We start from the raw sequence: 12,178 nt of genomic DNA on the forward strand, positions 1-12,178 counted from the left end.
TTTTTTGTTGGTGTTTCAGGTTTTTTTTGCAGCTTTCCCTTTTTCACTGGAAAACCAATAATTGTTTATTTTCGGTCTTTCAAAATGAATTCAAAATAATGCACTTTTTTTTTTTTGAGAAATCCCTGGATATATACTTATATTATTGTTCCATCCTTGAGAAAGAACTTTAAATAAATCGTAAAGAGACAACATGAATAAGATATTCACACCTATGTGTTGGAGAATGCCTCAGTCTTGGAATAAATATTGGAAAACGTTCGCCAGACCATTTTATGACGAAGAGTGTGTATTATGAGGCTTAAAATCAAACAGAGGAAACCAACTGAAATAATATTAAAATGTCAACAAAATATGTATCTGATCATTATAACTTTTGTTTATCAATGCATTGGGTTTGACTGCACTCAATAAAGCATATTAATAAAATAAAGTAAGCCTTCATAGATTTTCAGCTCTTATATCATACTCTTGTAGTTCTTATTAATGCCAAGTAAATCAAAGCAATAATAATCCCTTCCCTCATTTTTGTTTTATTTAAATTTGTTATATGATTTAGAAATTTTGAACATGTTTTGATCTGTTGTTGTTGCTGGCCACCTTGCCACAAATTATTAAATTTACCACACAGTAAAACCCCTGTGTTTCCTTTTAGCCATGCAGGAGAGACTTACTTCTGCAGCTTCTCCGGCTTCTTCTCGGTTTTCTCCGGATAGGGGATGATGAGGTCAATGGCATGTTCTGGCTTTTGCAGCAAAACTCCCAATTTTGACTTGATCTCTTTTGCCCTGCAAGACACGAAGCAGAGCGGGGGGAAGATGATATCTTCTTCTCTCTCACAAGGAGTCCTATAAACTGTTCCTAAAGACTACAGTCTGTTTATGTAGTCTATGTTTCATGCAATAAATCTCACCTACCTGGAATATAAAAAATAAACATCCCCAATTTCTCCAAAATAGTGTCATTAAAATAGTCTTTTTTCAAATCAAAGTCAACTTAATGCATTATTGCTGTCAAATAACACATTTTCTTAATCAGATAAATCATTAATCATTAAAGTTGGAATAATCATGAATAATCTAAGGTTATTTGTCATTTGCATTATTAAAATTACCTTTAAAAAATAAAATAAATAAAAAACTCCAATATTTGGCCACAACTTCGACGTTGTCAGAATATCATTCAGGATTTTTTTTAAATTGTATTTTTTAAACACTTTAGACTTAGTCTAAGACAAACTTTATTGATCCACAAGGAAAATTGTTCCACACAGTAGCTCAGTTTCAAAGGATGGAAAGGATAATGCAGGTATTAATAGACAAAAAATGTACCATAGTAGCAATATAAAATATAACATATGTAATTTTTACATATTATATACACAGTATATAATATATACTGATGTATTATATTATTATAGAATATATACAAATCCCAATTACCACGTACAGTATTACAGTATATGTAACAGCTGCAGCAAAAAAAAAAAAAAAGGCCAGCATAAAATATTAATTATAAACAAAGAGAGGTAGCTAACATAACTTAACTCGAATGCACGTCATTTGTTCAAACCCGGTAACAGTTTTGTCTTCAAAGGCGCATGCATGGTCAAAATTGCGTGTTTAATCTGCGTGTATACATGACTGATGTATTACTTTTTTTTTTATAACTCACATGAGTTAACTCCTTATTTTTGATAGCCCTTAGTAATATTGGTGACTATTTCTACCTTGAACAGCCTAAAACACCAAACACTATTTGCAATAAAAAATACTAGCAGTAACATGAAATATAGCGCTTTAGTTTAGTCACGCAATCTGCATTTTCAGACATCAATAATGGAAATTCAGGTGTTCTAATCTTAAAGATCTTAATCCTACCAAATATATTTCTTGAATCAGGTTCCATGTCAGATAAATATGATGAAATAACAAAATCAAGTCTGATAAAAACAAAAAAGCAGCGGGTCTCACCTTACAAGGCAGGTTTGGGGCAGGGCAGCTAATCCTTTACACATTTTGCAGAACCTTCAGACACGCAGTTTCAAAATCGGTTTAATATTCAGCGTTTAAGTCCAATGTGAGCCTGAAAGTGGATCTTGCTTTCTGACCCTAGCTTTCAACACACGGGGGCTTTTAAGGAGTGACTCTCTGGGCGGTGAGCCAAAAGTTAAGCCAATCAGACTGGAATGTGTGCAGCAGTCTGGACAAAGGAGAAGCAATGTTTACATGTGAACACCTCTTTATGTAAGTGAAGCTTGAGAACCGCCTAATGAAAACCTTTTTGCGTTATCTTCACCCTTTAAACAAACCCTGACCTCGCGTCAAAGATGTAATATTTTTCTTTTTTTTGCTTTTGTTTCTGTCAAATATATATGTGTTCCGTATATTCATTTGAGTTGCGCTCATCCCCGCACTGAGCGCTTAAGTAAATATTTCTGTCTTCACGGCATGAGGCAGGACCACTTTAACTTTTCACCAACATGTCATTCCAATAATAGATTTGAGAGATTCGGATTAAATGGCTAAAGCTGACATAGTATCTAAAACTCCAGCGGTGTAAATCGAGGTTCCAAATAATGTATATAAACTAGGAGAGGGGTCCCCAAACTATTGCCCCCGGATTCTGCCCGCCAGGGTCCAAAATCTGGCCCGCGGGAAGTCCCAAGTTAAAAAAAACAAAAACAAAATATATATATATATTTTAATTTTAAATTTTTTTTTTAATAATTTGTCCTTTGTAATATCTTCTCTCCGTTTGTTATTCTCGGGACCGCCTAGCCACTCAGGCAAATCATATTGTCTAAAAATGCATTTTCCCATCGATAACGTGACATCGCGCTTGCGCCGCAGTGTCGGGCAAGCGCGCTGAAATAGCGTCAATTTGTGCACGAAATATATATACATATATATATATATATATATATATATATATATATATATATATATATATATATATATATATACACTACCGTTCAAAAGTTTGGGGTCACCCAAACAATTTTGTGGAATAGCCTTCATTTCTAAGAACAAGAATAGACTGTCGAGTTTCAGATGAAAGTTCTCTTTTTCTGGCCATTTTGAGCGTTTAATTGAGCCCACAAATGTGATGCTCCAGAAACTCAATCTGCTCAAAGGAAGGTCAGTTTTGTAGCTTCTGTAACGAGCTAAACTGTTTTCAGATGTGTGAACATGATTGCACAAGGGTTTTCTAATCATCAATTAGCCTTCTGAGCCAATGAGCAAACACATTGTACCATTAGAACACTGGAGTGATAGTTTCTGGAAATGGGCCTCTATACACCTATGTAGATATTGCACCAAAAACCAGACATTTGCAGCTAGAATAGTCATTTACCACGTTAGCAATGTATAGAGTGTATTTCTTTAAAGTTAAGACTAGTTTAAAGTTATCTTCATTGAAAAGTACAGTGCTTTTCCTTCAAAAATAAGGACATTTCAATGTGACCCCAAACTTTTGAACGGTAGTATATATATATATATATATATATATATATATATATATATATATATATATATATATATATATATATATATATATATATATATAATATATATATATATATATAGCCGAGGTTATAGCCGACAATGGCTTTTTTACCGATATTGTCCAACTCTTAATTACCGATTCCGATACATACAGTCGTGGAATTAACACATTATTATGCCTAATTTTGTTGTGATGCCCTGCTGGATGCATTGGGGCGGGGTTGAGGTGGGCGGGGTTGGGGTGGCGGGGTTTGGTGGTAGCGGGGGGTGTATATTGTAGCATCCCGGAAGAGTTAGTGCTGCAAGGGGTTCTGGGTATTTGTTCTGTTGTGTTTATGTTGTGTTACGGTGCGGATGTTCTCCCAAAATGTGTTTGTCATTCTTGTTTGGTGTGGGTTCACAGTGTGGCGCATATTTGTAACAGTGTTAAAGTTGTTTATACCGCCACCCTCAGTGTGACCTATATGGCTGTTGACCAAGTATGCCTTGCATACTCTTATGTGTGTGTAAAAGCCGCATATATTATGTGACTGGGCCGGCACGCTGCTTGTATGGAGGAAAAGCGGACGTGACGACAGGTTGTAGAGGACGCTAAAGGCAATAATGTTTTCCGGGTGGAAATCGGGAGAAATTCCGGAGAATGGTTGCCCCGGGAGATTTTCGGGAGGGGCACTGAAATTTGGGAGTCTCCCGGGAATCAATCAATCAATCAATTCCTTTATTGTCATTGTCATAATAACACTTAAGTCATACATGTCAACGAGATTTTATTTGAGCTTTGTCGGGAGGTTGAAACAGATACCGATAATTTCCAATATTACATTTTAAAGTATTTATCGTCTCTAGTTACTGTGGTTTATCAGTTAGAAAGTGCTCAATTCCGGGGTAGAGCGGAATATTCGTTAGGTCAGGAAAAAACACGGAGGCTATTTCATCCCTACAAGCCTGTTTCACAGGTTTCCCTGCTCTTCAGGGGATTTTTCCCAGAGAGTAGTAGGGAAACTTGCTACTCTCTAAGAAAAAAACTCCCTAAATACACCAGAAGATTCTCTATTGTAAACAAATTGAAAAAAAATATTAGCAACCGTTGTAACAGTCATTTTTCAGATTTGCCATAGTATTGTTTTCTTACAAAAGTTGCAGTGTGCTTCATATCAAGTGTAACATGTAACATCAACAACCAGAACGTCAGCAATAGTAGAGGAAAGCACAACAATATATTGTCTGTGAAAGGGACTAAATGGGTAACTTTTGCAGTGTTTTTTCGGCTGTGAGAATGGAGCAAACCGATAAAAACATCTACAGTACTAATGTATCTGCACAACGTTGTGAAAAACAGAGTGCAGACAGAGTAATTGTCTAAAAAGAAAGAAGGCGAATATGGCTTGCAAGCCTCAAACAGAATTTGGATGTGAATAATGTGCATAACCTTCAAATGTGCTCAGCTCATTTTGTATCTGGTGTGTATGAATACATTTGGACCTGTTTTTTTGTGACTTTTTTGAAAACATATTGCCAATACACAAAGACTATTTTTTATTTAAGCATGACAATATGACATTGGCAAGTCTCCCTTGCTTTCCTCACACAACCATAAACTGAGTGTAAACACTAAACCGACAACCTTTAATGCTTTTGATGTGTTCATATACACTTGGAGAAAAGATGAGGGATGAGAAGCTGCCCTAAAATTATTGGAATAAATAATAGAAATAAAATGAGAATTATGGTTTTCTTATTAGTTTTATTGCTGTGATTACGCAACTAGCACAGAGAAATTAGCGTGTGTTTACTGCATGTAATAGTATGATTTCACTAGTAAATATCTCATATTGATCTATTTAGGCCAGGGGTGCTCACACTTTTTCTCCAGGCGAGCTACTTTTCAATTGATCAAGTCGCGGGGATCTACCTCATTCATATATATAATTTATATTTACTTATTTATGAAATATATGTTTTTGTTAACAAGTTAAAGGTGTTTAATGATAATGCAAGCATGTTTAACACATACAGTTAATATTTTTAATAAATTAAAGGTGTTTAATGATAATACAAGAATGTTTAATACATATAGTTAATATTGTTAACAAGTTAAAGGTGTTTAAAGATAATGCAAGCATGTTTAACACATATAGTTAATATTGTTAACAAGTTAAAGGTGTTTAAAGATAATGCAAGGATGTTTAACACATATTGTTAACAAGTTAAAGGTGTTTAAAGATAATGCAAGCATGTTTAACACATATACCGTATTTCCTTGAATTGGCGCAGGGAATATAGTATTCGCACGTCTAGAATTACTGCTGGGTCAAACTCGTTTCTCAAAATAATTAACGCATGCTTGGCCTTATCGCCGGTTCATTATTAACGCCGGATCAAATTCGTTTCGCAAAATATTAATTTTATTAACGCATGTCTAGAATTTTCGCCGGGTCAAACTCGTTTCGCAAAATAATTAGCATATGCTAAGAACTTCCACCGGGTCAAATTCGTGACGTCACGAGTGACGCTTTACCTGTCCTCCTTTTCAAAATGGAGGAAGCTGATTTCAATAGTTTGAAATCGCACAAAGGCAAAAAGATTAAGAGCTATTCAGTAGGATTTAAAGTCCAAGCTATTGAATACCGGTATGCTAAAAAGAACAGTAAGCAGCTATGTTTTATTAATATACCGTAGCTGCGTGTGTCAAATATTATGAATCATTAAATGACTCCCGCCTTTTGGTGGTAGAGGGCGCTAGTGATCCTTCTTGCGACTGCTGGTACTCGGCAGCAGAAGAAGTGGCAGCAAGAGATCGTTTTTTTCCCCCTCGCCTTGACTTTTAACAAGGAGGATTACATATCTAAAATAAAACAGTTTTCTAAACTGGACTTTCAATCGAAGCAGGAGGTAATAATTAAAGGAATATCTCCATCGAGACATAGAGACTTTGAAAACTGAAGAAAAATAATACTTCTACAAACAAGTTTGTAATGATAGTGTTTGACCACATGGTGGTAGTAAGAGTCTACAAATGACTAGGAACCAATATATACCGTACTATGTGTCAGGTAGGACTCTTCAGAGAGGAACACACCTTGTACGCACGAGTGTTGAAGTAGCGTTGGTAATATGTGATCGTGATTAAAAGACAGTTCTACAAATCATCCAACGATGTGTTATTTAAAAACAATAACATGGTACCAGGAGTGAAGAAGGACAGATACTATGTCGCAATCGTCGCAGTTTGCTGAGGTTCCAGAGACTGTTTCAAACCAAGCAACAGCTGAGTCCGATGTTTCATCTACACCTACTGACTTTGAAACAATGCCAATGCAGCACAGGAATGAAGATGTGACTGACGATCCTGAACCTGTGTACAGAAGAAAACAATAATAACATAACAAAGTCATCGATGCTTTTGGTCAGAAGGAGCTGCGCATGGACTTAATTTATAAGTAAAGGTAAGACCATAATAACGTTGTTTTTTTTATTAAATGTACTTTTCATGATGGTATGCTTACATCACACTCAAAGCGCACGCCTAAATTTACCGCATTTCTTTTGGTAAACGCCGGAGTGAGAAGAGGTTTTAAAATAATTACCGCATGCACGGCCATCCCGCCGGTTTCCGGTAAACGCCGGAGTGACAGGAGGTTTTAAATTAATTAGCGCCCCTGCGGCTCTTCAAGGAAATACGGTAGATTCCTTTCTTTCAGGAAGACAAGAATATAAGTTGGTGTATTACCTGATTCTGATGACTAGCTTTGATAGGAATCAGACAGTAGTGCTGATAACGTCCGCATTTTCAAATGGAGGAGAAAAAAAGTCATCCTTTCTGTCCAATACCACATGAAAGTGGTTGGTTTTTGGCATCTTATTTGTCCAGCTTCTGTACTCCTTTGTATACAGTGCACACTTTACAAGAAATATATTGGCGGCAAACTCCGTAGCTTGCTAGCTTGTGCACGCCAGCTTTCTGAGACTCTTAGCGCAGGCAGGATGAAGCAGAGCTTTTATTGTGAAGGCAGGAACTGTGCAGTCGGTCTTTGGAGTTTTGACGACAGGTACGGCGCTGTCACGAGTCTGTTGAAATAAAAAGTGTTTCTCGCCGTCATCCTGTCGGTAATTTTTTCTTAATAATGAGCTGGCAGCAGCCAGCGTCATCTCAGAAGACTCTCAGGTGCCGTGAATGTCAATCAAGTGACGAAAGTGACGTCAAAGTGAAGATTTATGATCGCTCATTTTTAGGACTATTTTTTTAATGCCTGGCTGGGGATCGACTGACACACCCTCCGTGATTGACCGGTAGATCGCGATCGACGTAATGAGCACCCCTGATTTAGGCGATTGGCGCCACTTAATCCACATAACACTCATTTTGGGGGGTTAAGCTGATCCTTGTAAAGTTGTGCAAGTGTTTGTGGCGTTTCAGCATCATTTGACACAGACTTATCTTCTGACTTTTACAAACACTTCACTCCTTGATGGCTCCACATCCTGAACGGGTCCTAAACACTTTATACGTTTCCATCCACCGACTATAGACATTCATTAAATTGATCGTTCCGGAGCCGAAAATCACTGAACTTGCACTTACCCATCTTATGCAAGTCATTTGGCTTTGCTGTGAGCTTGAATTAAGTTTTTCTCCGTTGCTATGCTTAGCTGTAACAACACATTCTAGTTGGTGGCTCTCAATATATCCGGACTGGGCAGCCCGGGTAGCCTACCGTATTTTTCGGACTATAAGGCGCACTTAAAATCATTTAATTTTCTAAAAAAACGACAGTGCGCCTTATAACCCGGTGCGCCTAATGTACGGCATAATTCTGGTTACCGACCCCACAGCAATTTTATTTGGTACATGGTGTAATGATAAGTGTGAACAGTAGATGGCAGTCACTCATAAGAGATACGTGTAAACTGCAAGAAGATGACGCCAGTAAACAACACCAAAACTTTAAATGTTCCATTGAGAATATAGAACATTACACACGGCACTCAAAAATCTGTCAAAATGTTTTTAGTACGACTTGGTAAAGTATGAAGCCGCATCGCTTGATGGATTGTCGGCGCATTAAACATACAAGTATTATTGTGGTGTGTGTATAAGGATCGCAAAATGGCACCTATTAGCAGACATTATATGGCGTTTTGTTTTGCAATATTACGCAAAACCAACTTTTCTTATCTTCTGGTACCTGCTGATGTGTATTTGAGATCTGCATAAGTCCTGAAAATGTGCGCGCGTCCGCCACTGTAGTCTGTGTCGACACCGTAGTCGATAATCTTCTTCTTTTTTCTCTACCTTCTTGTTATGTAGCATTCACCTTCCGCTGTTGCCATTTCTAATATGAAATAGCATAAAGTTCCTACTTATATCTTTCAGTAAACTCGCCATGAAAGCAGTAAAACATACCGGTGTAGTGAGTTTACATTATTCACCCACGGAACTTTAGTTATTAGAGGGTTGCAGTCGGACATTTTTACACGGGACACATTTTCGGCGTTGTTGCATTATTGAGCCCCGGAAGAGGAGATGCTGCTCTGTTATTGATTTAAGTAAAGTCTGAATGTCATTAAAACAGTTAGCTCCATTTTTTGACACTTCTACCACTCCTGTCCTCGCACGCTACACCGCTACAACAAATGCTGAAGGTGAGCCACATAAATAAGACCGCTTACGAAACGGCGCATCCTGAAGCGACTTGAAGATGATCTGTAAAACATAATTTATGCAACATCTTGACCAAAGAACTAGTGATGGGTTGATGAGGCGTCATGAAGCGTTTCGACACATTGCAAAACTGTATTGATACTGTGTCGATACTGTGTCACAAAATACTGACATCTGCTGGACATTAAAAATCCCTACAGGCAACCTATGGACCGACTCAACTGACACTGATTTTATGACCTAGTATATACAATAATACAAACCAAGTCATTGTATTTCATTTAGGATTATTTCATATCTTTATTTAAATAAAAATATATGTTTATCTTTTTTAGATACAGTCAATAAATAATGTGAACATGTATCATAACATGGAAATCTAAGAGAACGTGTTGTGAATGAGGATGCTTGTGGACTGGGATTTTTTTTTTTACACATTTTTATTTTAAAAAAAAAACAGTTTTTCCAACGTATTAAATTTCAGATGATTTCTCTTAGTTATTATTTCTCCGGCTGTAGAAAAGACCCGCTCACAGGCAATGTTCCCTCTAATTGTTCATGTGTGCGAGCAAACACAAAAACTCCCTGAGCATTCAGTGGAGCACTTGTGAGCAACATCACATGTGGCAATACCAGCAGCACACCTGTCTCAAACCAATCTTTTATAATAACACTCAAATGAGAGGAGTCATTTTCATGAGATTATTTTCTAATATTAGTGATTTGGCCCACTTGTAATGAAAATAAAAGAAAACTTGTTTTTCATAAGCTATGGATTAGTATTGTACAATATGTCTGGGTGGGGGTCCTGCTTTGGAAATCATTTGTACCCCTTTCAGAGATCACATTTAGTTCCCCTTAAACATCCTCATGTTGCACAATGAAATGTAAACATAGGATGAAGTGTGCATTCCTGTAACTTTTTCTAGTAACAGCATTTCATGATTAATATCAATAAATTAACATTAATAATAAATGACAGTAGAATAAGCACACGTATGACTGAGGAGTCATAGTGTAACTTTGTGTGGTGTTTGAGTTGTCCGACTTTTTGTGTGGCCATAAACGCACCAGTGGTTTAGTGCTATGCGTGTTGGTGACAAATGACAAGTTGGTTTTGGCCTGGTTTGTACGGCAAAAAATGACTAGATTTTCGAGAGAGAAGTTTTTTACTTATGTTTTTGGTGTGGTTATGGCCGAATATAAACAGTTTTGCTCAATAAAGTGATCGATATAATTCCTGTCTTCGAAGTATCTCGATAGACGTTACAATAATTGAACGGTGTTCAATTGAACGGTGTTCGTCAACACCGTTCAATTGAACACCATTCAATTATTGTAGGGCCGCTTGTTGTCACTGTCACTCAGAGTTGCATTGCAAAATTACACAGAATAAATGTGTTTATTTTGTTTAGAATTCAGATGGGTTTTGATTTGGTGCGCGGCATATATTTGCTGTGCGCAGAGGACGCTTGAGCAGTGCGCAATTGCGCAGGCGCGCACCTTAGAGGGAACGTTGCTCACAGGGCACAGAGGAGGCGGGAGTGCGACAAAGTTCGCGTATCGGTCACGTGACCAAAACAGCTCATGATCGGTCACGTGACTTTCTAAAAGCGGTACAAGCACCGACACAGGGTTTCGCTCTATGAGCTCGACGCATGCGCCGATGCATCGGTGTTGCCGGACCCATCACTACAAAGAACCACCATTACATGTTATGTAGACCACAAGGAAGTGTTTTCAAATTAGAAAAGAAAAAAAAAAGACTCCTTTTAATGCGCCTTATAATCCGGTGCACCTTTTGTATGAAAATAGACCTGAATAGACCCACTCATCGACAGTGCGCCTTTTAATATGGTGCGGCCTATGGTCCGAAAAATACGGTACTTTACTTCCGCTTTTGTAGTTACGCAATGGCGTACTGAAAAATCGAAACGTTTAAAAGCAAGACTGAAGTTTATGCATGTTTTAAATAAAAGTAAATGCATTTTTAAACACCTTTTCAAAATCATATTTAAGACCTTGTATGAGATTTTAGGAGAATTTTTGAGATTTCAAGGCCTTAAATTCAAATTGTTGGATTTAGGACTTTTTAAGACTGTTTAAGGTCCCGCATACCCTGTGAGAACTAATCACCTCCTGCAGTTGACATTTTTGTATTTGTATTAGTTTTTGCAAATGCTCATGAGGTTAACTGACAATTTAACGTTTGACTATGTAACTACCTCACAAATTGATGTTTGGCGGGGGATGGTTCTTTAAGTGGCTTCTCGTATTCCGTATTCCCTGACTTGTTGTAGACGTTGCGGTGTGCATTTCATTTCCATGTTCACATGAGGAGTTACGCTAGGGGTGAGATGAAAGAATTGTCAGGTGTAATGGACAAACTGTTGGTTTTGGTTAGAGTGGACACTTCAATAGGGATTTTGGTTGTATTACTGTTGAAATAAAGACAATTGTGTGAGAACCACTGCCTAAATTCATTGAGGCAGTCAGTAAGGGAGGAAAGTGGAAGAGTGGTGGTGGGTTTGGTTGAGTGTCATCTGCGTAACAGTGAAAATATATTTTAAATTGACAGAAACCATTGCCGGGTGTAGATTGCACATGGTAAAGAGCAGGGGCCCCAGGACACAGCCCTGGTGAACACCAGGGGAACGGGAGACAAAGGGGATTTGGGTGATCTGAGTTGAACAAACTAAATGCGGTTGGAGAGATATATGTCTGAACCATAGCGTTGGTTCTAACTCAAAGGCTGCAGTAAGATCTGTAAGGATAAGGATGGTGAGAAGACCACAATCAGCTGCCAGGAAGAGATTGTGGTTGTGTGTGATTTTCAAGAGTGCTGTGGAGGGGGCAGAAACCAGAGTGGAATTGTTTGTAAAACATATTTAACAATTGGTGGGAGTGAAGCTGGGAGGATACAGTTTTTTCAAGGATTTTTTTTTAGAAGAATGCTGTTTTGGAAATGGGATATTTGTTATAAAAGTTGTTTGGATCTGAGTGTCTT

General features: G+C 37.6%; 1 protein-coding gene across 1 annotated transcript in view; it reads right to left on the bottom strand.

The window, feature by feature from the left end:
- Nucleotides 1-2,126, bottom strand: part of LOC133635371 (regulator of G-protein signaling 5-like) — a 46,408-nt gene extending 44,282 nt beyond the window's left edge. Inside the window, exons 1-2 of the mRNA XM_062028511.1 lie at nt 1,974-2,126; nt 675-788 (exon numbers count right to left, since the gene is read on the bottom strand). Of these exons, the coding sequence (XP_061884495.1) occupies nt 675-788; nt 1,974-2,017 (158 nt within the window). The 5' untranslated portion in view covers nt 2,018-2,126. The remainder of the gene's footprint in view (nt 1-674; nt 789-1,973) is intronic.
- Nucleotides 2,127-12,178: the final 10,052 nt, after the last annotated feature.

The sequence above is a fragment of the Entelurus aequoreus genome, linkage group LG19 (assembly GCF_033978785.1).
Source record: "Entelurus aequoreus isolate RoL-2023_Sb linkage group LG19, RoL_Eaeq_v1.1, whole genome shotgun sequence".
Taxonomy (NCBI): Eukaryota; Metazoa; Chordata; class Actinopteri; order Syngnathiformes; family Syngnathidae; genus Entelurus; species Entelurus aequoreus.